Raw genomic sequence first — 23,106 nt, forward strand, 5'->3', positions numbered from 1 at the left:
GCTTCAGTGTGATCAAGGAGAAGAAGAGGTGAAGAAGAGGAGAAAGTAAAGAGGTGATATTTCATTGATATAAGAGAGGAAGGTGAACCCTCGGAGTTTAGAAGTCAAAAGATAGAGAAAGAACACCCCGTGAGTTTCGGTGTGCGTGTTTAGAGGAGAATAGGGTTTATTTGGAGTGACGCCTTCACACCTGCCTGCAGTGAATCAGTCATCAGGAGCGCTCCGAGCCCGTGTTGGGAGCGGCAGGTATAGACATGTACAGTGGCCAATGCACATAACTATGGAGGCGTACAAATATTGTTGTAGCTCATGCTCATTATAGACGAACACGTCTGGGAGTTTATTGTCGCTGTTGGATGCCAATCGATGCACGTACGCCGTCAGTCACACCACAAGGGTCGCTTGCAGCCAACGAACTTTCTTGCTCAATCTCATTGTCTGCAACGTTGGCTCATCTGCATTGAAGGAATTTATATCTTTCGTTACCTAGCCACCCATTAAACACATCACTAAACATCAATCATTGCTACCATTAGGCGGTCTCGGCGTGAGCCGTCTTCTCCTCGTCATCATCTCCTCCCTTCAGGGCGCCGGTGCGCCTAGCCTCCTCAACCTTCTCATCAAATCCTCCACTTGCGACGGTGCTGCGCCAGGCAGGGATGTTTCCGTCAAACAGGAGGTCAACCTCCTCCAGGGTCTTGCGTGAAGTCTCGGGGTAGCAGAAGAAAGCATGGAAGGTCATGGCAATACAGAAGGTGCCAAAGATCATGTACGTCTGCCACTTGATGTTGGTAAAGGAAGGAGGAACGAAAAAGGCGAGGGCAAGGTTGAAGCTGTTCACATCAGTATTTGTATACTCAGACTCTCGTCAAGCGACTTACACCCAGTTTCCGGCAGCCGCGAGACTGACACCCTTGGCACGGTACTTGAGAGGGAAAACCTCACTGGCGTAGATCCACGCAACGGGCGCCCAGGTGAGGCCGTAGACTCCGACAAAGATGTAGGCCAGAGCAATGACGGCCTTAGCAGGCTTGCCCTGGATAGCCCATTTGAGAATATCATTGCCTTGACGCCATGTCAGCCACTGACATATAGAGCATGCAAACTAACTTACCATCGACATTGTCGACGGGGTAACCGTGGACAGCCATAACAGCTCCGCTGGTGAAGTGAAGAACACCACAGATGACAGCACCGATGATGAGAAGCCATCTACGACCAAGGCGATCGATGAAGGGCAGGACGACGCCGGTTGTCACGAGGAAGATGACATACTGGATGATGGAGGATGTCAGAGCAACGTTGCCAGTCTGTTTGTCAGGTTAGTCCGTGTTCTCATTCAGGTGTCGACATCACTTACCATTCCAGCCATGTTGAAGATGTACACGAGGTAGTAGAGCATGACGTTGCCGCCCCTGAAACCAAGTTAGCATGTTAACAAAGCATCATCGAGGTCCAGACTTACAGCAACTGCTGCCAGATTTGTACGCTGACACCAACCATGGTGCGCTTCCACACACCGGGGGCAAAGAGGCCGAGGTATCCAATATCCTTGGACTCTCGGGCGATGCGGACCGCTTCGCGGACCTCCTCCATCTCGGCCAAGACAACAGGGCTGTCGAGGTCACCGCCGGCGTGTAGGTGGGCAAGGTTGAAGTGTGCCTCCTCCCAGCGGTCGTGCTGGGCGAGCCATCGAGGCGACTCAGGGAAGAAGAAGAGGCCACCGAGGAGGATGAAGCCGGGGATGGCTTGGATGCCCCAGGCAATACGGAAGGCCGCGGGGCCGTCAACGTTGATGGAGCAGCCATACGAGATCAAGTACATGATAAGAATACCTGTTGTTGTCAGTCGGAGTGCTTGCTGATACTAGAGTCAAAGACTTACCCCACTCAATCGACCACTGCTGGATACCGACGACACGGCCACGGATGTCGGAGGGTGCAAGCTCGGCGAGGTACACAAGAACTTGAGAACTAGTGATACCAACTGCAAGACCGCTGACGATGCGGCCCACGATAAGGTGGCCAACGTTCTGGGCGGAGCACTGAAGTACAGCACCGGCGATCCAGAAACCACAAGCGATCATGATAGCATATCGTCGGCCGAGTCGGTCAGCGAGAACACCGGCAAGCAAGGCGCCGATAAAGGAACCGGCAGACATGGAGGCAGTGATGCCGCCCTGCTCGGTCGATCCAGGGTCGTTAAAGTAGTCGCGATACTGGTCCGAGCCGATCCATGCGCTCATGGAGCTGATATCGAAGCCAAAGAGCATACCGCCAATGGTGCCAATGGCGGCAAGCGCTGAAGGGGCGTGTTAGTCAAGTTGATGGACAAAGTCATGATGGGGATTGCCTCACCATAGATGTTCCAAATCCGATACATGATGAACAATTGGTCTCCTAGCTAGAGACTCAAAGACTCGATCAAAGAAGAGGAAGATTGATGATGATGCCGTCCCAAAACGCTGTCCCTCTCGCCGTGTCTCTTGGTTCTTATAAAGACTTGACGGCATCCTGACTGCCTCAAGGGTCGCGCAGCTTGGACAGACAGGCGTGGAGCGCGTGTAGAAGCGCACGTATAATATTGAAGCAATGAATGGGGCCGGTCAAGTCGTCTCAGACGTCATCCACAGTTTTTGGTCGACGTTAGTCCCGGGGCACCGCAAATGGTGGAGGATGGGGGGATGGACGGGGTCCCCAGGATCGACCTCCTTGGTTACCACGCTTAGATAGCGGCTTCGAGTCGTGGGATGGCGTGTTGGGTTCATCGGCGAGCCTCATGACTTGACCCGAACCAACAGCTGCGAGCCAAGGTGGGCGCCCAGCCGGTAATGCTACCGGTAAAAGCCGCGGAAGGGAAGATGGCGTCCAGCGCAGGGGTTCATGGTTGGGGGTTTGGTGATGTTTCTGGGAGATGATGTGAAGTCTCTGTCGCGGTCTGGTGGAAGTTGAAGCCGCCTCTGTCAACCTCCATCAGGTACCCCAGTGGTACCTGCCCACTGTTCCCAGATCGACCACCTGGGACATTACGAGGAAGGAGCACCTGAAAGGGATCAAGGTCAGCCCACGGTGAGCAACGAATTGGCCTACAGAAGAAGTCGGCGAGAATGATTCCGGAATGATATCATGGACAGGGTTCCCTGCCGTCTTCATGCACTGTCACCTTACAGCGCGCGCAGGAGTCGGAGCCGCCCACGTGTGGCTGTCCGCAGAGCCGCCTTGTGCCGTGTGCCGGGCACCGGGACATCTCCGAGTGCTTGTCCGATTGATTCTCGAAGCCGTCGAGAAGGTGCAGAAAAGAGGCTGCCTCGTTCGAGACAGGCTATTGGAGCGCATCAGATCTTCTTGGGGGGTGACACTGAGGGCTATGATCATCGCACGGCGTGTCGTCGTGGTTGTGAAGGGCTCCACAGTCTACATCTTGCATCCCTGCGGGCAAGATGGGCTTCTCACCTTGAGATTTTTCATGCCGAGTATCGTGATGTTTGGGTTCGCAGCTCCAGAAATGCCATGGCTCTGAATCACATCTCAGGGGTTGCTCAGCTCTGTTTGGGTCGCAAGAGTTGAGCCAGTGTGTGTCATCACAGGCGCGGACTGCACCCGTCGCGTGTTGCTGTGGGGAAAGGGCCGAGAGTTACGCCTAGTTTCTCCAACTCCCCCAATTCCCCAGGGCCCTAGTGGGAAGATTCGGGGTAGAGGGCGCCCCGGGGGGAAGACGGTCAAAGGCTAATCGTCTTCTTGGAGTCTGATGGGGGCGGTTAAGTCGATACGGGCAAGACGAAGCTCCATGTTCCCGGCGAGTGCTTCGTGCGCGGTTTAACAAACCACCAGGCTCTTTATCTGTGTCATGCCAGTCAGCAAGGGGACAGGCATCGATTTCACTGCTGTTGGTTCTTGGTACGTCAACACTTCAGGGGACTCTTGTCAAAGTGGCGAACTGATCATCTCGTTACGGTACAACGTTTCAACAGACTTGGAAGGGGTGACAGAAGGATGCGACCAATTTGTGACCCAAGCCTCGACACGGTCGGCTTAATCCCGAGATGCAGGTCCTTCTCCAATTTCTCCAATTCCTGACTAAACAACCATCGCACCCAGTTCGCTTCTTAGTCAAGAGCGCGATGGACTGATTGAGCTGCAAACTGTCTGGCGGTTTCATGTCATGAATGAGTTAACCTGTCACACGATGCATCTGGCTGGGATCTGAGGATTGCAGCCTTCGAATCTCGAGTGTTTTGCTTCTCAGGCCGATCCACTTTTCAGCGTGAACGACGCGAGTCATTCGAACCTCGTACTTGTAAGTCACAGATAGCACCAAGAAGCCAGCGTATTTCCTTGAAGGCAAGCCTGTTTTTATATGCCTCATCGTTGGAGGCAAGTTCTGTCCTTGGGAAACCTGATTTCAAGACCATCGTCATTGCCAAGACACCTTTCACGAACTACAGCGACCCCTGTTTATTAGGCGTACATTTCCCCCCAGTCTACCCTTCGTTCCCGGACCTTGAATCGGCGCCATGAACCCAATCTGTAGAACCATGCTTTCATTAATTCGCAGAGCCTCCTCTAAATAATCTTCCGCCTTTGCGGGTACTTTGGGCGTCAACGACATCGTAGAAAACGAGATTAGGTAGACGATATTTTCCACATGTGCGACTTGTGTTATCAACATGTTGACTAGAAGGGAGGACCACCTTCTACTCACCAGTTCATCCTGCTCTCCATTTAGCTCAAGAAAGCCGACAAAAGGCCTTTTTCAAGGCGACAGAGATGGTCAATCCGGTACCAATGGATAGAATCTGGCACAGGGTAGGCAATGTCGACCATGACCTCGTGCAAGAGACACAACCAAGACGTCCGCTTGAAGAGTGTAAGGATCGCTACTATGCCCTTGAAATTGACGACTACACAAGTGGCTTGATTTCCATGATGCTTTTGTTGACGTGGGAAGCCAGGTTTTTCAAGAATACCGGTCACCACTCGCTAAGCCCCCCCCCCCGATACGAGTGCGCAGGGATATGTCCGTTATAGAAAACACTACATGATCAGAACTCAGGTGGAACTCTTTAGGGTATGTATCTAAACTTGTTAAAAGTGAGCCAAAATGCTTGATCTATTGGTATGGTAGAGGTCAGGCAAGCCTTTGTCCACCTTTGTGAATCACGATGCGCCTGTCTCCCCCCGCTATACAGAGACCCTGTATGATCCAAGCCCATCGTATACGAACTAGTGTAGAAGTGATGCGTTCCTTTATTTTGATTGCTGTATTCGATTTACACCTTAATACCCCCGAACAAGAACCCAGCGTGGCTACCTGATCGAGATGCCTTCATCCCATCCAGCTCCAAGCTCTGATCACAGCCACACCAGCAGTAGCTGTTACAGCCCGAGTGGCTCGTACTGTACACAAGCCTTCCACTAGAATCGCACCTGTAATTATAAGGTGAGTTCTTACACCATCCATGACCCCAAGCGCACTGGATCGAGCAGCTGTCGTCCTCGTTCATGATGGAATTGATGTTGGGGGAAGTCAGGGTGGAGCCGGCGATGGCTAGGAGGAGGGAGGCTTCTGGTTGTTAGTCGGGCTAGACCAGCAGTATTGGGCTAGGGGGTGAACTTGCTGAGAAAAAATGTCTTCATTATGAGATGAGAGTGAGGAGCGTCGTGGTAAATAGTCTGGAGAAGTATACCAATGGTCGTTGAGCGGTTCTCGACTCATGGGTCGTAGGGTGACAGGAGAGGACGTCTCCAGGGTCGTTGCTTTATACAACACCAAAGATGGATTCGATCTGTGATAAACACAGGCTACTATATTGCGTGAAGCAATGCCGTCGCTATCTTCTGTTATGCGCAAACAGAGGCTTGGTCTCCGAATAACAATGAGGGAGGGCCATCCACACGGAACTGAGTTGGGAAGGCCATTCCCCCACACAGAGTGACCTCCTCACCTGGGCGCGTTCGCAGATTCAATACAATAGAATTCAAGGTAAAGAGTTTAGCCATTTAATTTGATATAATTTGATCAACATGACTTTATTTCGCCCATTTATTTCTATGAGGCCGTTCTCGTTGAATCATCTCAGTCCGCTCACATATCCAAAACCATAGCGTCTACAAAAAAGGTGGGCAAAGAACAAGCGCATCATTACCAAACGCCAAAAACATCGAGTTTTTCTCCTCACTTTTCAATATCGCTTCCCGTAGATTGTCGGAACACGAGACCTGGGTGGCCGATGCAGAGACAAAAGACGGCAATGACAACGAGCCTGTCGCGAGTTAGCACCCAATCACCACTTGCGAGCAGACAGGAGATAACTTACACTCCCTCGAGACCGATAAAGAGACCCTCATCAGTGACCAGATCAGAGTCCTGGTATCCTTCGCTCAACTCATAGCATCTGAAAGCGCATCGGCCGAGAATCATGATCACAGCCGCGCTCAGGAAGCCAAAAAAGATGCGCATGCGGGTGCTCAATGCGCTGGCAGACCCGCTGCGGAAGTATCGAAACAGGTAGTCACCGAGAAGCACGCAGAAGAGAACCAGGATGGCAACCTGCAAGGCGAGACCGGCCATGGCGACGTCGATACCTGTCTGGCTGGAGCCCTGGCTAACGGTCGAGAGGGCTCCTCCTGCAGCTTGGAGGGTGAGGCAGACAATGTCGGCGGGGATGAAGATCCACCAGACTAGCTCAGGTCTGAATCGAGAGATTTTGGGGGCGAAAGATTGGATGCTATGAGAGTTAGAAGGGAGTATACAGGCGAGGAAAAGGGGGCTTACGTCTTTGACAGAGTCACGTAGACAGCAGCGGTATAAAACACAGGACCAGACGTGATGAACACAATCTGAATCATGAATCCAGGGAACGAAAAGGGGTTGCTGTACATGAGAAGACGGCCGATATATCCGATAATCTCAAACAGGCAGCCGAGGATCATAAAGATCATGTAGAACCAGGTCCGCCATCGGATTCCGAGAAAGATGTGGATGCCCATGGCGAGGGCGTAGAGGATGATGAAGATGACATTGGCGGCTAGGGAGGGTCGGTACTTGTAGACGCTCCACTCTAGGGGGCAGAGGTCGAGTGTGCAGTTGGCGTCTGGGCCGAAGACGATGAGGCCGTTGGGAGGATCCATGGTGTAAGTGCTGCTGTGGGTGAGGTGCAGTACGGAGTGGAAAAGAGGCTTCTCGGAAGTCTAGTCAAGTTGAGATAACGCTGATTCGTAAGAACCCAAAAGGATAGTTGTTCTGTAGTTGTGATAACGTTGCTCTTCGGCTGGTGCTGCTTGATGTCGTCAACTCAAATCCACTGAAGTACCTGGATGAGTATCCAAGTCCGACGGTTGTTGGTCATGTAAGCCGGCATTCTCGGAGCACAGAGAAGCAGGCCTCAAGGTATTTATTATCAACACATCCCCCATCTGCACCTCTCCATCTCTTGCTCAACCTCCATGATGGACGGTCCCCCAGATACACGACGTAGATCCTCGCACTCGCTTAACTGCCACGAGGTGGAACCCGCTCGTTTGCGCCTTGCCCGTTCCAGCTGCCACAGGGCTGAACGAGCGGAGCCTGAGGAAGCGAGTGCGAAATACGAGCCAATCGTAGAGCTATCCTTCAGTGGACGGGCGCTAGGGGTCCCGAGGGGCTGTCCACTGGACCGGCAGCTAACTTGTCCCTTTAGGGAATCCATGCGAGATGCGTTTTTGGAGGACGTCATGGACCTGGCGAGATGACGAGTCGATGCCCTGTCGAGTCATTCCTTTCTGTTCGTACCTTATTTTGACAATGTCCGAATGCGAATATTGACCCCTAGTTGAGACTTGTTGATGACGACGACAACTGCCAAGATGGACAAGCTGAAAAGCGGTCATATGAGGGTTACATGCTTGCTTACGGGGAAGTAAACAACCATTCTATCTGCTGCGCCCAATCTTGTGTGACCTCTGCTGCAGGCGCCCTCCGTGTTTGATCGCAGGTGTTTGTAAATGTTGACCCGATGTCTGCCTAAGATTTGGCGAAAGCGAGACAAGGCGAAATCTCAGCACCATCGTGTTAGCCTAGCAACAGTCGAGATTGCTACACTTTTCAAACAGATTCGTATCATGGCGTTAAACGCGTTGCGATACACGTCAATCCGGTTTGACATTACACCGTGGATTCATTCTGGGTGGTTTTGTCTTACACGTGGTGGCACAAGCCCCTTGGACGTTGCACCGGCTCCTACTCAGCATCCAATCTGATCTTTATCTTCAACTGTAATTACTCCTTTGCAGGGCTCCTGCATGTGCCCTAGCAAGTCCGTCGGGGTTCTGTGGCCCATCACGCCGAGATTCCCTCGTCCCTTTCAATCTCCTCCTTGCTGGGGCACCACTTGTCCTGGAGGGCCTTGTCCGTAGTCTTTTCAATCACACTCTTCTCCCACCACTCACCCCAGCTCGTCAGGAAGATACGGTCAGGATCTTCGGGAAAGTCACTTCGCGTGAAAGCCCGAAGGATGCTCTGCGCACCTGCTACACAGTTAGCGTCCCCATCAATCAAGCATAAATGAGGGCTCCCCACCTTCGGGAACGCTCTTGGCGTCGGGCATCTCGTGGGTCAGCTTCATTCCGCTTCCGCGACCGATACCGGTGCTGGGGATGAGGCCCGGGGAGACGGCGACGACGTCGTTTGTGTCCGCGAGCTGGCGACGCCACCAGTGTGCGCCGAGGAGGGCAGTGAATTTAGTCTGAGGGTAGGTGGTTCTTCCAGACATGCCGGAGCCGGCCTTTAGTTCGGTGTCAAGAACGCCTTGATAGTCAGCCTAGGAGAAAGCCAGCGTGGAGAGAAGGTGCGTACTGGGGTCGGGCACGTTGCGCACTGCGCCAGAGGACACGAATATTATCCTCGACTTGGACTCAACCAACTTCTCTCGTAGGAGGTGGACTAGATAATGTTGTGCTAGTCCTTTGTTAGCTCACACGATTCTACGAGAACGGTGCGCAGGAGGCCTACACAGGTGGTTCACGATGTGAGCCTCACACCACTTGGATCCATGAGGTCCAGGCCCTTCAGAACCATTGCTGATACCCGCATTGAGCAGCAAATAGTCAATCTTGCCCTGACCAAGCTTCTCAAGTGTCTTCTCGGCGAATGACTTGACTCCCTTCAAGTCGGACAGATCAAGAGGGAGGATGGTTACCCCATTTGCCGCCCGGTCATACTGCAGCTCGTCATATGCCTTTTGCGTATTTTGGATGTTTCGCGCTCCGAGAATGACCTTGTAGGGCTGGGTCTGCTCGAGGAGCTGCTTGATAGCTTCCAAACCCTGATGTCACCGTCAGCAATGCCAGCCAGCACTTCAACGCCCAACTCACCAATCCCGAAGAGACACCGGTCGCCACGATAGTCTTTGCAAGCGAAGCCATTGTCAAGTATTTTGTATGATTCTGTCTGATGATCGACTCGTGTAAACTGAAGAGAGCTCAAACTTTAAGGCGACGACCCGGCGGGGTTAGCGGATATAAGATGACGCACTTGAGTTTGGTTGGCGGAGGTAGAGGCCGGATCTCGGGTGGATATGCAAGGGACGGGGGATTTTCTGGGGGCAGAGCCTCACGGGCTGATGTAATCAGCTGTGCAATTATTAATCTGATCGAGAGGTTCATTGATTACGGGACGACTTGGTTCTGTTGTGGTCTAGACTGGTCAATGGGAGATTGGGTGAGACATCGTGGGTCAGCTTAGCTCTAAGGATAAGCACTGAGCAAGGCATCAAGCCTTGGTTCTCCGTGCCAGTCTGGGCTGGTACTCGGTCTGTTATCATCTTTTCATTATAGGTACTCGTGCTCCTCAATACCATCTTGGAAGACTTATTGACATCTCTCAGGATGAGCCATTGGCAGGGGAACGAGCGATAAGCTGGTCTCTGTACAATTACCTGTGAACCACTTGTCCCATATCAAAGCCGTTCAATTCCACCTGTTTGCTAGACAACAGACACATCACACCCTCAACCACCCAAAATCCCTCTCCGGCCTCTTATATTGTCCATATTTTCTCACAATCTGATAACTTTCGTCCCTCTTCTCTGCATACAAATCGTGCATATCCGGCACCGTCTCCTCCACCCCCCGCACCTCCTTGAGCTTTGGTAGTCGCTCGCCCTTCTTCTCCATCAACTCGGCTACCTGCTTATCCATGAGCCGCGTCTTGCCCTTAACGTAGCCGTACAAACACAGAGACTCGATGTTTGGAGGTAGGAGGTCGATCAGACGGCGGGCTGGTTTGGACTTGAGGGGTCGCATGTAGTTGACGCCGCGCTCGGTGGGTGTTAGAAGTGTTCCCGGGTCGATACTCAGGTGCTTCAAGCCGTGAAAGTCCGCCAAAGAGCCGAGAGTCGTACGGGAAGGACCATAGTATAAGATGCAGCGCGGCTTGTCTGGCCCATTGTCCTCTTCCTCATCCTCATCTTCGTACTCCTCATCCCCCGTAACGTCATTTGGATCAGCCAAGCTCTCTGGCCAAGGCTTCTGTCCTTCCTTGAGATCCGGCCAAGGAGAACTTGAATCAAGTCCTATGCTGAGATCAAGGTCCAACTTTTCAAGGGTCTCCTTTTGCAGCGCTAGAGCCTCTCCAATCTCCTTGGTCACGACATGAGACGAAGATCCATCCCTGTTGTACATGCCGCCTAGCCAAAGAGTAAACTCGAGCAAGGCCCTAGGTGCCTTGAGGACCGTGACCATTGTCTCAGTTTCCACATCGCTGTGGGTGATCTCGATCTTGTCGACGTTGGAGGAGCCCGGTTCGACGGGGAGGGACTCGACTTGGTACTCCTCCACGGCGTCAGCGACCAACTCTCTAAACTCTGGAAGTTGATTAAAGAAGAAGAATGGAGCCGTAAAAGTGGCTCGGCCGTACCCGCCGAACCCGTCGTTTCGACCCTCAATCATCTCGACTCGCTTGAGTTTCTGCAAGCAGGGCTGAGGTACTTGGCCCAGCCTCATGGCCTCCAGATACGCCCCCACCATCGAGTGAGGGTTATGGTCTCTTCCCCATGGAACGATGAGATCTCCGAGATACAGTGTCGAGATGTTTTTGCACATGGCGAGTATGATGATAGCAGCAGCAGCTGGGAAGCCGAAGCAAAGCTCGTGGTTGTCCATAACGTGCATGAGGAACAGCTGTGGATCCGGCTTCTCCTCTAAGGCCCGTCGCTTGCTAGCTAGAGCATCGAGGACATCGCCTTCGATAGGCCCCAAGCCTAGGCTGCGCACCCGGGACTCGACCATTGCGTACACGGCATCCGAGATGGGGTAAGGCGTCAAAGTTGGGTCCTTGGGCCCCCATCTCCAACCAGCAGAGTCGATGGCGAGCTCCTCGACCGAGTCGGCGAGGGAAGGCTGTTCAGCGTATGCAACGATGAGTGGGAACAGGGAGTCATGATCGCCCTGGTTGAATATTTGTATCCTCTTGAACGCGGCGATGGACTCGTTGGCGAGTAATTGTTGAGGGGGCAAAGCCATATTGCAGGAAAAGTGGCGTGGTCGTCGAGTTTTGGTCTCGCTACGCTCAAAGACACTGACGGTGCAGGTTTAATAACTCGAAGTCTTTATTCTCGCTTATTCCCAAAATGGAGATTGCCGAAGGATTCTAGCCAAGACTCAAATCCGTGCTGGTCAAGTTATTTGCTGGGGTCTCATGGGTCCTTGCGCTTTCGGGCAATGAAGCGATTCGCCCAAGGGGAGAAGCTGCATCTACGGAATTGGGTCTGTTTCATACATCTTTTGGATCCATGGATGCTTCAAATGGTAATTCTTCTACCGAGTGTGAATTTGTTATTGGGCTCTTTCTATGTCGAAAGGTAGGTAGCCTTCCATTTCATGAGTGGTGGGTTTGGGCGCCGAGTTGTCGACGTCTTGACATGCTGTTGATCAGTTGCATAATTAATTCAGGGTCAGATAATTGACATTGTTGGGCAGCCCGACATACAGTCAGCTCATATTGAGGGATGCGAATCACCACAAGCCTTTTCAACAGTTACTCAGGCAAACAATCGCCTCCCGCCAAGCCTCGTTGCCTTATCATCACAGACGTGGCACTCTGTATAAAATCCCACAACTGTGGCTCTCCCCCCTTCAAATCAAAAGTCCTTCACATTTCCGCCTCACAATGCCTATACCAATACACAAAGACTGGCGCAGACTCATGGATCTGCTGACCTCGATCTTGCCAGGCAGACGTCGTCGCAAGCCGCACAAGCCGCGATACACGGTTGAGAATCCGCAGGTCATCTTTTGCCAAAAGATTCACCCTGATGCTCTTTGTGAGCTTTTGGAGAGAAAGTTTCAAAAGTCTTTTTTCGTACAGATGCATAATGATGTTTATCGGATTCATGCGCCGAGGCATCTGGCAATGGTGAGTCATTCCTGCGGAAGTTGGAGGTGGTTGTGCTGATGGTTTGCCTAGCACGAATTTGATTGCTGCCGGATCCCATGATGATACCCATGATGATGTGACGAATCGCTTTATGCAGGTCGGTTGGATGGCGTTGGGGTTTGTGATGAGAGACGCAAGCATAGTCGCCCAAGGCAAGGAAAAGTGAGATACCAGTACAGAGGCAGACATATCCTCTTCTAAGGGAAATCATAAAAATACGATGAATTAATAAACTAATTATGAAATACTTTTATATTGTAAACCGACTCTCTTCTTATGCCAGTCACAATATTAGGATGGCTTAGATGGCTCTGCTATTCTCAATCCCGCGCTTTGCTTGACCTGCATTCATGCAGGTCCGCGGTCTTTGTGCATCAGCTTAGAGCAAACTCTCAGATGTTTTTAGACATTGTGGGTTGAAAGAGTCACTGCCTATTAATACACTTCACCTATGAACCAACACCAGACTTGGCAGTGAGGCTCTGTGGGTGGCAACAGGGGCTGCGCCTCAGCCTTCTCATTCACTCCTGCATGAGACGTCACTGCTTCTGTGACATAAGATCTGCTTGGCATTTAACCCCTTCTCTTCTTGAAAACTTGAACCCTTGACTGTTACGCACTCGCATATGCAGTCAAATCGTGACCTTCATGTCTCAACACCGCGATTCGGGATCGTCGCAAGGCCTCCTGACAGTCCGACCCCAAGAGACGTCTAGCGGAGGCGCAGGCCTCGCTGTCATTAGGGGGAGGGCAGTCGAGGACCTTCCGCTTAGACCTGCACGACCTGGAGCTCTATCAGCTCGCTCTGGTCTTGCTACTGCTACACCACCTGGGACCTATCAAAGGTTTATGCTGGAGCATCTTGCAAAGACTTTTGGCGATGAACATTTGTCGTCTGCGGGACCTAGCAATGCTGAATTTTACTCCACAGGCGGTCAGTTCGCTGACTTCAGCCGCGAGCGCAAAAACAGCACGGCAGATACAGTTCTTGGAGGTATGATGCCTTGACTTCTCGACGCGAAATGAACTGGGCTAACAAATGCAGATATCGACGCAAGACTACGCCAGCCGGGCCTGATCCACGAGATTGAGATAGACGACGAGGCGGAATCTCTCAACTTTGAGCAGCTGGGAGAGGCTGAACCAAAAGAAAAGCCCGAGCCATCGCAGAGAGAGGTTGTCGATCTCAGCTGTGTCAGAAACGATTTGACGGGACTAGTGACGATACATGGGTGTAACACATCCTTCTTCTCCTCATGCACCGGAAAATTCCTCTCCGACGTTCGTCTCTGGCGCTACATGGACCAGCCCAAGGTGAGGGCTATTCTCGATCAGTGTGGCCTTGAGGGAGTCTCGGATGATGAAAAGGACTGGTTGGCCTCCAAGATCTGCAGCAAGCCACGGTCAAAGACGGATATCGGATTCAAATCGTACCGCAAGATCCTCGCACTCCTGATTCGCATTCAGAAACAGGGTCAGATCAGACGGTTTGTGGATGAAGAGTTGCATGATGGTCTACTTCCTTTGAAGCAGGTCGACGGTCCTGGTGGGTGTGTTCAGCTTGTTCTTGATGAGAGGAGTGGCCCTCACCCATGCTTTGCGGACTGGGATCATGAGCATATCGCGGACTTTGCGTGGAAGCAATGGGAGATGTGCGCGCCCTTCTTCAAGACTGAAAACGACGATCTTCGACATTATATCTTTCCCGGAGGTATCGCTATTCCACTTATCCCAGCTGGCGAGGGGCAAGTCGAGGGTGCAGGAGGACATGTCGCCAAGGTTCAACTGCCTGAAACGCACGGAAACCTCAGAACCCGCCAGGTGAATATCCCACAGACTTTTCAATTCTATCTGCTAACCTATCAACAGACCGGAGATAGAAAGCAACTGTTTGCTGTAAAGAAACTCAAGAGCTCCGACCGCGGCGCCTTCGAGGCCGAAGCCCATGCCCTGGGTCGTCTGAACAAGATCAGGAAGCAGCACGAACAGGAGGCGAACGAGAACACGAAGCACATTTCCATGATAGCGGCGACGTTTGAGATTGAGTCTGGAAACATATTACACTTCTATCTCGTCTTTCCCTGCGCCGACGGCAACCTCCGCGAGTTCTGGAACACGTACTCGACGGCACAAGACCCAGAGCACGTGTATGGTCTCTCTCGTTGGATGGCAGAGCAGATCCACGGTCTCGCGAGCGCTCTGAACATTCTTCACGAGTTCTACGCCCACAGAGCCGAGGATGACGATGACCCCCGAAACCACGGTATCCACGGTGACATCAAGCCCGAAAACATCCTCCGCTTCACAAACTGGGACGGCGACCCAGGCAAGCACGGCGTCCTCCAACTCGCAGACTTTGGTTTAACAAAGTACCACCACACGGCGACAGTCAACCACGTTGACCCACACATGCGGTTCCACCCCTACTGCGCACCCGAGGTGCAGGCTAACTGGAGGACGAACCAGTCGCTCGACACCTGGGCCTTGGGCTGCTTGTTCTTTGAGTTTTGTCTGTGGGTGGTTTTTGGGAATGAGGGGCTTAGGGGGTTTGATGAATCGAGGACAGTGGTTAATTCTGACGGTAGTATGACAGTTGGCATGCTGTATGAGATTCATGGGTATGGGACCTCGGGGTGTTGGCCATTTCCTCGGGTTAACAAGAAGATTACCATTCATGAGGGTGTAGTTCAGGTACGACGCCCCGATATCGTATTGTTTCTGATACTGACAGTTTGTAGTGGGCAAAGAAGATACATGGATTACCTTGGGTTCCCAAATTCATCCACGATCTCGTCGACATAGTCGTTACAGACATCCTCGTCCCCCGCAACGACTCTGGCGAGCATCCCACTTCGCCCAGCGACGGGAGGGGATCATCACAGTCATCTTCTCCTCGAAGTGCGACTTTCCAAGAGTCCCGAACTTATCTACCCATGAGGCGAAACACCACAGTGCGCTCCGAGCCATCGCGAGTGCCTCCCCCAAGAAAGAGGTTCTGGTCTACGGATTTACCCAAGAAGCGAATCAGTATGTCGGAGCTCTGCAAGAAACTTGAGGACATGGTTGATCAGGATGATGAGTATTTTACCCGGGGGTTCAGCTACGACATGGCGACTTTTAAAACGGCGAGGCCTTTTAGGTATGTGAGACAAAAGGGGAAGCGTCCTCCCCTCGGCGTCAAGGTGTAAAATCCGCGGTCACATCACTTGTCATCAAAAATGACAATTCCAGGGGAATGTACATTGGTTGGGCATGGGCATTGGGAACAAACAAGGACGATCTGTCGGCATGAGCGTCACTCTAGAACAGGGGGCATGGGGAATTGGCAAAAGTGTAACTCATTATCGTGTATCATTACTTGGGCTCATACATCTCAGTAGCCTCGATAGTAGCTTGGACTGTTACCCGCAGCTATGCTATTGATCGTGGCCACAACGTCCTACATCTTTCAGTTTACGATGCCATTGAACAGGGGGGCAAGACTTACTCTGGTCAGACTCTGCCTCACGTAAAAGTCATATCTATCCGTGAGAGGAGCATTCTATGACCGTCAGTAAACAGTAGTATAATCCCAATCAGCCATTTACGTACATCAACCTTCCACTCTCCAACACCCAACACCTTGTCAAACTCGTGCTTGGTCCGGTAGGGGTCAAAAGAGGACGAGTGTATAACCACGTCAGGTTGAAGGATCCATTCCGGACGCTTACTCCGACCAAATCTCCATGATGTCATGTTTCAGATTCTTTTTCAGAGTAGGGTCGTAAGTTTTGAGGCAGAGGAGGCGGTGTCGATGTCAGTTTGCCTGAGGTGGACATTTGCCTGGTTAAGTAGGCGACGAGACATGCCCGGTTTCTACGAGGCTCTGCGTCTCACATCGAGAATGGTTTCACTAGAATGCATCTAGTCTCGCTACGTGTTCGACATTCGTTGAACAAACATGTCCTCGGCGAGAATGCACCTCGGTCTAAGCAGATAAACCACAGTAGCCGGGCGAGCTCTATTGATTGAGGCTCTGCAGAATATTGTCTGACCTGCTTCATGTCGGCTCCCGTGGGGAACAGCCTGGTTTACTCAACGCCGTCGTCTCATTCGTCGAGTCGAGAGGCAGCTGACCAGGGTCTCTGCAGCCATCCAGTACGCCTTGTGCTGCCTTTAAAAGCCTTGTCACGAGCTGCTGAGATTATCTGCCGTTTCAAACTCCTGTTGTACACTGCCATTTCTGGTCGTTATAAGCTGTCGTTACAAGCTCTTACAAGCTGACGTTGTAAGCCGTCGTCACGAGCTTTTGAAAGCGGCCGTTACAAGCTGATATTGGCTACCTCTTCAAGCTGTTGCAACGTTCTATATAACGTCTCTTCAAAATTCTGTCAATATTTGGAATAATTTCTTTTTGGGTCATAGTTCTTTGCGGCTTTGCAGTTTTACCCAAAGTGCGACCGCAGCCCAACCTAATCTGCCTCTTTCGCGAACCATTGCACTTCTGAGGCTGTGTCGAGGCATTCTCCGCTCAACAAATATCTCTTGACGCAGCCTGAATTATCCGACATCTACATCCTTCAACCTCGCGACAGTTATGGCGTTGAAGAAGCAGTACGAGATGGATCGCGTCTGGAGGGACTTTGAGCCTGCGGATGAGTCCCTCAGTCACCTCGACGGACCGTCTTATGGGGAGTCATCAAAAAGCTGCTTTTCAATTACGAGTGATAGTCTCTTATCTGTAAGACCTTGCCCATGTTGTTGTTGATTGTGCTAACGATGCGCAGACCAAGAACCTCAATCATTATCGAGAGATTCGGGGTGAACAAGACTGGGCATCATGGAAGACAGATGTAAGCTTCTCATTGCCTTCAGCATATTCCAATTCTTCGGCAATTCGTCAAACGACATCACTTCAAGTTGATGTCACTGACTGACCCATCTCAGTGTGTTCCAGCCGTCACCAGCACCTCCAAGCCATCCTTCTCTCTCCTGTCAGTATACCCATTAGCATCGTCATTGTGTTTCTTCTAACAATTTCTCAGAATGTGCCCTCGGAAGGAAATCACAGAGGTCGACCCTAAGGTTTTTTCACGGGTCCAGCATTATCGCATGGCCTTGTCCTGGATCCCCATTCAAAAGACCAAGTTCAAAGATGTCTTGACGCGAATGCACGTACCCTCAGTCTTCATGGACATGGTCAAGCGACCTAGGACCGTCTTCAAGAGGTTGAAGAGCTCTGTGCAAGGCCAGCCCTGCGAAGGTAAGTCAAACTCAACTGTAGTTGCGATCAGCTCACTCACCAGTCCAGTGTACATACTATCTGTGGACTCAATATTGACGCAGTACACGGCCATGAGCGTCACCTACTTTCCCAATACCCAGCAAGTCTTTGGCATCTTCCTAGGATACGGTTCTCCGGACGACGTCACGAATATGGCGTCGAAGCTCTTCAACAACAGGGGTTTCATCCATAATCCGTTTGTTCTAATATCTGCCTTTTTAGAGCTCGAGAGGAAGCACCGCCTCAAGCAGGTAGACGACATGATTGACGGGCTAAGAATCAAGATCAGCAAAGGCCAACACATCCAGAAACCCGATGAGGAGACTTCCGACGATCAGCCCGAGACCTTTTACGAGCTGTACAATCAGGTTGGCGTGCTAAGATCTCAGCTCAACATGTGGAAGCTACAGCTCGACAAGCTTCTCAACGTGTGCCCGAATCTCCCCGCTTTCAGCACCCTAGGCACCGAGGGCTTTGTGCTCGAGCCTGCAGACTACGTCACCGAAGTCCGAGAGATCTTTGAGGAGAGTGCCATGAGATGCGAAAACGTTATGCAGGCGACTTCACTTGCCTTTCAAAAGGCTTGCCTCCAAATCCCCCACAGAAGATGAACCGCATCTAACAATCACAGGAACTGGCTGAAGTTGCACGCCAAGACTCCAAAGTGGCAATTGGCGATGCCCAGCAGATGAAGGCAATTGCACTTTTAACAATGTTTTTCCTCCCAGCCACGGCAGTCGCGGTAAGTCTCCCACTTCAAACAATATGAGAAAGGTCACTGAGAAGCTAGGGCTTTATGGACGCGCCCGTGTATGACTGGGAGGGCAAGGGCCACTACTTTTGGTACATCGCAGGACCTCTTACTGGGGCGGTCATGCTGATGTACTTTGTGTGGACAACCGTGCTAAAGACGAGATGAACTGTTGGCTATGTACTTGTTCTGTCACCCCGCACACGACAGGGTTGCATTCGGTTTCCGCGGAGTGTAATCATGAATGGAGGTAATACCTAGAACAGTAATCAACTCCCGTATTCTTTTCTTTTCTGCTGAGGTGAGAACTCTAAGTTCATCTACTGTGAAGCCAAGAATGCAACTCTTCGGCCGAGAGAGGGCGGAGTCGGCTCCGGAGTGTGTCTTGTTGCGAAAGCTTCAAAAGTGGACTCTTAAAACGGTCAAACATTATTGTCCGGGATGTTCGGTTGATGGCCATCCAAGCCTAGGCTTGCACCCTTGACGATGTCACCTGGAGCGGCGTCCTCGGGTGTCCGGAGTCTCTTTCCAAGAGTGTAGCAACATACCGAGGCTTGCTGGGGATGTCTATGCCCGTCGAACAAGGAGGGGGATGATTACGAATCGAAAAACAACAGTTACGTATTCAATCCGTGTAGAAACAAAACGCCCGCCGTCAAAAGAAAAGACTGGTGTTCCAAATCAAGGCGTCTTAGCCGCTCTTGGAGAAGCCCCCCGAGCCTCGGTATCCGTGTCCGCCCCACCTCCCATCTCCGGGGAGGCGAGGGGTGGCTTTTTCAGCTGGAGAATGTAGATCCCCGACTTGACCGGGCGGCCGATGGTCTCCCCGGGGATATATCCTGATGGGAATAGCGTCCGTGATATGTGGCACTCCGGGCCTTGAAGGCGGGGCCGAGTAGCTAGATGTTTCTTCCTACGTAGTAGGGGGGAAGGGGAGGTTGAGTTGTGAGACTGGTTGGAGGTACAAAAAGGTTGCCCCCCTCGAAGTCCTTGGTTCCAGTCGTACTGATACTCGTGTCAAGGTTGGACTTGTAACGAACGACGAGCCTTTAGTACAACCTGCTGTGCACATTCACTTGCATCTGAACTATACGTTTCACCACATTGCCCAACATGGCTCGCGATAACCTCTCCGTCCTGCTCGCTGAGCGTCCCACCACAGACATCATCCCCGGCCAGACATTCTCCCAACAGACTGCCCCCGCTCCTACGCCGTCCGACCTCAAGGATGGACAGATCCTCGTCGAGACTCTCTACCTCTCGCTAGACCCTGCCATGCGAGGATGGCTGCGAGGTAACAGAACTTGAACCCTTACTTGATTGATCGTCTTCTAACATGTCTCAGATGCTCGATCCTATCTTCCTCCCGTTCAGATCGGTGAGACAATGCGAGGTGCCTGCGCTTGCCGCGTTCTCGCCTCCAAGAGCAAGCTCGCTAAGGAGGGTGATATCGTTGCTGGCTACCCGGGATGGACAGAGATCGCCATCCTCCCCGAAGGCCGCTTTGAGCCCCAAGCCAACTTCCCCGGCGTCCAAGAGCCTCATGATATGCTCTCAGCTCTGGGCGCTACCAGTCTGACAGCCTGGGTTGGCATGACCCAGATCGGTGACCCCAAGCCTGGTGAGCTTGTTGTTGTGTCTGGAGCTGCTGGCGCTACTGGTAGCGTTGCTGGTCAGATTGCAAAGATCAAGGGCGCTAGAGTTGTGGGTATCTGCGGAAGCGACGACAAGTGTCGATGGCTCACTGAGGAGTTGGGTTTCGACGTGGCTCTCAACTACAAGGCCGAGGACTTTAAGAAGAGGTTCAATGAGGCGACCAAGGATTACATTGACGTCTACTACGATAATGGTAAGTCAATCGACCCTCTCTACAACGCAACAACTAACATGTATCAGTCGGCGGCGACATCCTCGACATGTGTCTCATGCGAGCCAAGGAGCACGCCCGTTTCGTCGAGTGCGGCATAGTCAGCCAGTACAACGCCGCCAAGCCCCAAGGACCCCGAGCCTTCTCGCAGATCATCACCATGCGCATCAAGATGCAAGGCTTCATCGTTCTAGACCACGTCAAGGACTACCCCCGCGCGCGGGCTGAGCTAGCAGGCTGGATCGCAGAGGGCAAGCTCAAGAAGACCGAGACCATCGTCAAGGGTGGACTCAAGGTTGCCGAGCAAGCCTTGGTGGATCTTTACAAGGGGATTAACACGGGTATGTTTTTGTTGTGTTTTTTGTTTTGTTGGGTCAGTTGAGCTAACGATTTTTGATAGGCAAGATGATTGTCGAGATTAAGAACCCGAATGAGAGCCCTTCGAAGCTGTAATGGAACTTGTATGACAGAGATTGAGATACCTAGCGGGATGTATAGATAATGATTATGTCAATGACCTCGAAGCCATCGACGATTCGTTCACTTCGGAGTGTATGCTCCGGATCAACTGACGACATTGTCAACGAGCCATATCGAATGTCACTTCTAACCTGTCCAACCAAATCACTTACAGTATAGCATCTCTCTATCATGGACCGAGGCATACTCTGTGCTAGTACAGCATCGCGAAACTCCCTCTGCCAAGCGTCCAGGGTAAGTCGAACCGAGAAAAACCCTTCACAACACCATCTCGACCTTTCTTAATGAAGCCATTTTTATCACCCCCCACGAGCGGCCCCGATCCCAGCAGCTCAATCCCTACTAGCGAGCCCATGAACCCCCTCTAGCCAAGGATCCGTCGTCTGCAGCTGAGGCTTAAAATGGCCTGTAGCGGTTCTTGGTCTCTTTGATCCCATTCGCAAAGTGACGTAAAAATTCACTCAAGTCGCCAAATATCATATCAGCCTTTTTTTGCTTAGGCTAGTCAGATCCCGGTCGCGGCGTAAAAAAATTGTTGCGTGTTTTTCTACCATCATGAATTATATCGCTCTCTCATGATACCTTCATCCTCTCGCCACATCAAACTTTCACTGTCTGGTATCGCATCATGGGCGCGCACGAAACTCACCAGACCGACAGCGAAGCTGCTGTCGGGAACAAAGATGAAGCCATCGCCATTGTCGGAGAGGAGCAGCATGCCATCGATCCTGTGGTGGCTGCCCGCGCCGTGAGAAAGATTGACCTGTTTCTCATCCCCGCCATGATTGTCGGCTGTATGTGCCTCACCTCACCTTGAGAGAGTTAGTTATAACTAATCTTGCAGATGGCCTCGTGTACTACGACAAGGCGATTCTCGGCTCTGCTGTTCTCTTTGGCATGACTGCCGACCTCGACCTCACCATCGTGGACACTTCAACTACGCCCCCAACAGTCGACACCCGACGTCTCAGCTGGGCCACCTCGCTCTTCTACTTTGGCATGCTGGCTGGCCTGTACCCCATGACATTCGCCCTCCAGCGCTTCAACATCGGCCGCGTCCTCGGTGGTGTCGTGGTCGTCTGGGCTGCCATCTGTATGCTCACTGCTGCTGTGACGTCGCACCAGGGGTTGTATGTGCAGCGCTTCTTCCTAGGTTTTGTCGAGAGCATTATTCCTACGGGATTCATGTGTATTGTTTCGGGGTATTACACGCAAACTGAGCAGTCACTCCGGCAGAGTTGGTGGTTTTCGTCGACTGGCATCTTCACCATCATCGGAGGCGCACTCAACTATGGCTTTGCGCAGATCACAGGCGGTGGCCTCAAGAGGTGGCAGTATATCTACCTCCTCGCAGGATCACTGACATTCCTCTTCGGTCTCTTCTGCTTCGTCATGCCAAACTCACCCGTGTCGGCTTGGTTCCTGACCAAAGAGGAGAGATTCGCTGCCGTGGAGCGTCTTCGACATGGACAAACCGGCGTGCGATGCACAACCTTCAAGACATCACAGCTTAAGGAAGCCGTCCTCGACGTCAAGATCTGGCTCGTGGCTCTTATGATGGCGTCCGCATACACCGTCAATGGTGCCGTCAGCGGATTCGGACCCCTAATCGTGTCGACTTTTGGCTGGAGCACTCTACACTCGATCCTATTCCAATTCCCCCTTGGCGGACTCTGTTTCATCGTCATCCTCCTCACAGGATGGCTGGGCACAAAGTTCAACAACATCCGCATCTTCATGCTTATCTTTACTTGCCTGCCTGTCATTGCTGGATGTGCCATCATCTGGAAGAGTGAGTGGTCGTACCGTGCTGCGGCGCCTGTGGTGGGATACTCCATCACTGGCTTCTTTGGCGGAACTGTGAGCCTTATCATTACTATTGGCATGTCCAACGTTGCCGGACATACCAAGAAGAGTTTCATGGCTGCCACCATCTTTGTGGCCTATTGTGTTGGAAACATTGTTGGTCCTCAGCTTGTTTGGAGCCAGACCAAGAACGAGCACTACCCAGCTCTGTGGCTTGGTTTGATCATCTGGTAAGTCCATGTCGATCTTAGTTTACTCAAGTGTCTAACGGCTATAGTTACATCATCTGCATCCTCGCATCGACTGCTCTCTATTTTGTCCTGCGCAATGAGAACAAGAAGCGAGATGCCGTCCCCGGAGACGAAGCTGAACGAGCCAAGCTGGCATTCCAAGACTTGACCGACAAGGAGAACCCCTACTTCCGCTACGTCTACTGAGATACCCCAAAAGTACTGTTTCAAGGAAAAGAAGATGGAGAGAGGAAAAGTACATGCGCTCGGCATCTAGCCCGCAGCTATTATCATATGC

At 51.9% G+C, this 23,106-nt stretch overlaps 5 protein-coding genes and 2 pseudogenes across 7 annotated transcripts, besides 2 other annotated features; 4 read left to right on the forward strand and 3 right to left on the reverse strand.

Moving 5' to 3' along the window:
- Positions 1–532: 532 nt before the first annotated feature.
- On the reverse strand, positions 533–2,382 carry NCS57_00687300 (uncharacterized protein; the record flags this gene model as incomplete). The annotated part of the gene is made up of 7 exons (XM_053056746.1): positions 533–833; positions 882–1,065; positions 1,115–1,310; positions 1,361–1,415; positions 1,466–1,835; positions 1,885–2,301; positions 2,358–2,382. 7 exons carry the CDS (start codon positions 2,380–2,382, stop codon positions 533–535), a joined length of 1,548 nt encoding a protein of 515 aa, XP_052912941.1.
- Positions 2,383–6,174: 3,792 nt separating this feature from the next.
- Positions 6,175–7,190, reverse strand: NCS57_00687400 (annotated as a pseudogene). The gene is made up of 3 exons: positions 6,775–7,190; positions 6,317–6,727; positions 6,175–6,262 (listed from the first exon to the last, which is right to left on the reverse strand).
- Positions 6,175–7,190: a sequence feature.
- Positions 7,191–8,316: 1,126 nt separating this feature from the next.
- Positions 8,317–9,401, reverse strand: NCS57_00687500 (uncharacterized protein; the record flags this gene model as incomplete). The annotated part of the gene is made up of 5 exons (XM_053056747.1): positions 8,317–8,504; positions 8,557–8,784; positions 8,833–8,934; positions 8,989–9,301; positions 9,351–9,401. The coding sequence occupies 5 exons, from the start codon at positions 9,399–9,401 to the stop codon at positions 8,317–8,319; spliced, it is 882 nt and encodes a 293-aa protein (XP_052912942.1).
- A 3,643-nt stretch (positions 9,402–13,044) lies between these two features.
- Positions 13,045–15,599, forward strand: NCS57_00687600 (annotated as a pseudogene). Its single transcript has 4 exons — positions 13,045–13,405; positions 13,457–14,232; positions 14,281–15,102; positions 15,150–15,599.
- Positions 13,045–15,599: a sequence feature.
- A 1,388-nt stretch (positions 15,600–16,987) lies between these two features.
- On the forward strand, positions 16,988–18,593 carry NCS57_00687700 (uncharacterized protein; the record flags this gene model as incomplete). The annotated part of the gene is made up of 7 exons (XM_053056748.1): positions 16,988–17,131; positions 17,178–17,243; positions 17,338–17,384; positions 17,436–17,653; positions 17,702–18,255; positions 18,306–18,416; positions 18,465–18,593. 7 exons carry the CDS (start codon positions 16,988–16,990, stop codon positions 18,591–18,593), a joined length of 1,269 nt encoding a protein of 422 aa, XP_052912943.1.
- Positions 18,594–19,538: 945 nt separating this feature from the next.
- Positions 19,539–20,745, forward strand: NCS57_00687800 (uncharacterized protein; the record flags this gene model as incomplete). Its single annotated transcript, XM_053056749.1, has 4 exons — positions 19,539–19,719; positions 19,771–20,274; positions 20,322–20,633; positions 20,693–20,745. 4 exons carry the CDS (start codon positions 19,539–19,541, stop codon positions 20,743–20,745), a joined length of 1,050 nt encoding a protein of 349 aa, XP_052912944.1.
- Positions 20,746–21,400: 655 nt separating this feature from the next.
- On the forward strand, positions 21,401–23,015 carry NCS57_00687900 (MFS domain-containing protein; the record flags this gene model as incomplete). Its single annotated transcript, XM_053056750.1, has 3 exons — positions 21,401–21,566; positions 21,617–22,808; positions 22,856–23,015. The coding sequence occupies 3 exons, from the start codon at positions 21,401–21,403 to the stop codon at positions 23,013–23,015; spliced, it is 1,518 nt and encodes a 505-aa protein (XP_052912945.1).
- Positions 23,016–23,106: the final 91 nt, after the last annotated feature.

This window comes from Fusarium keratoplasticum, chromosome 5 (assembly GCF_025433545.1).
Source record: "Fusarium keratoplasticum isolate Fu6.1 chromosome 5, whole genome shotgun sequence".
Taxonomy (NCBI): Eukaryota; Fungi; Ascomycota; class Sordariomycetes; order Hypocreales; family Nectriaceae; genus Fusarium; species Fusarium keratoplasticum.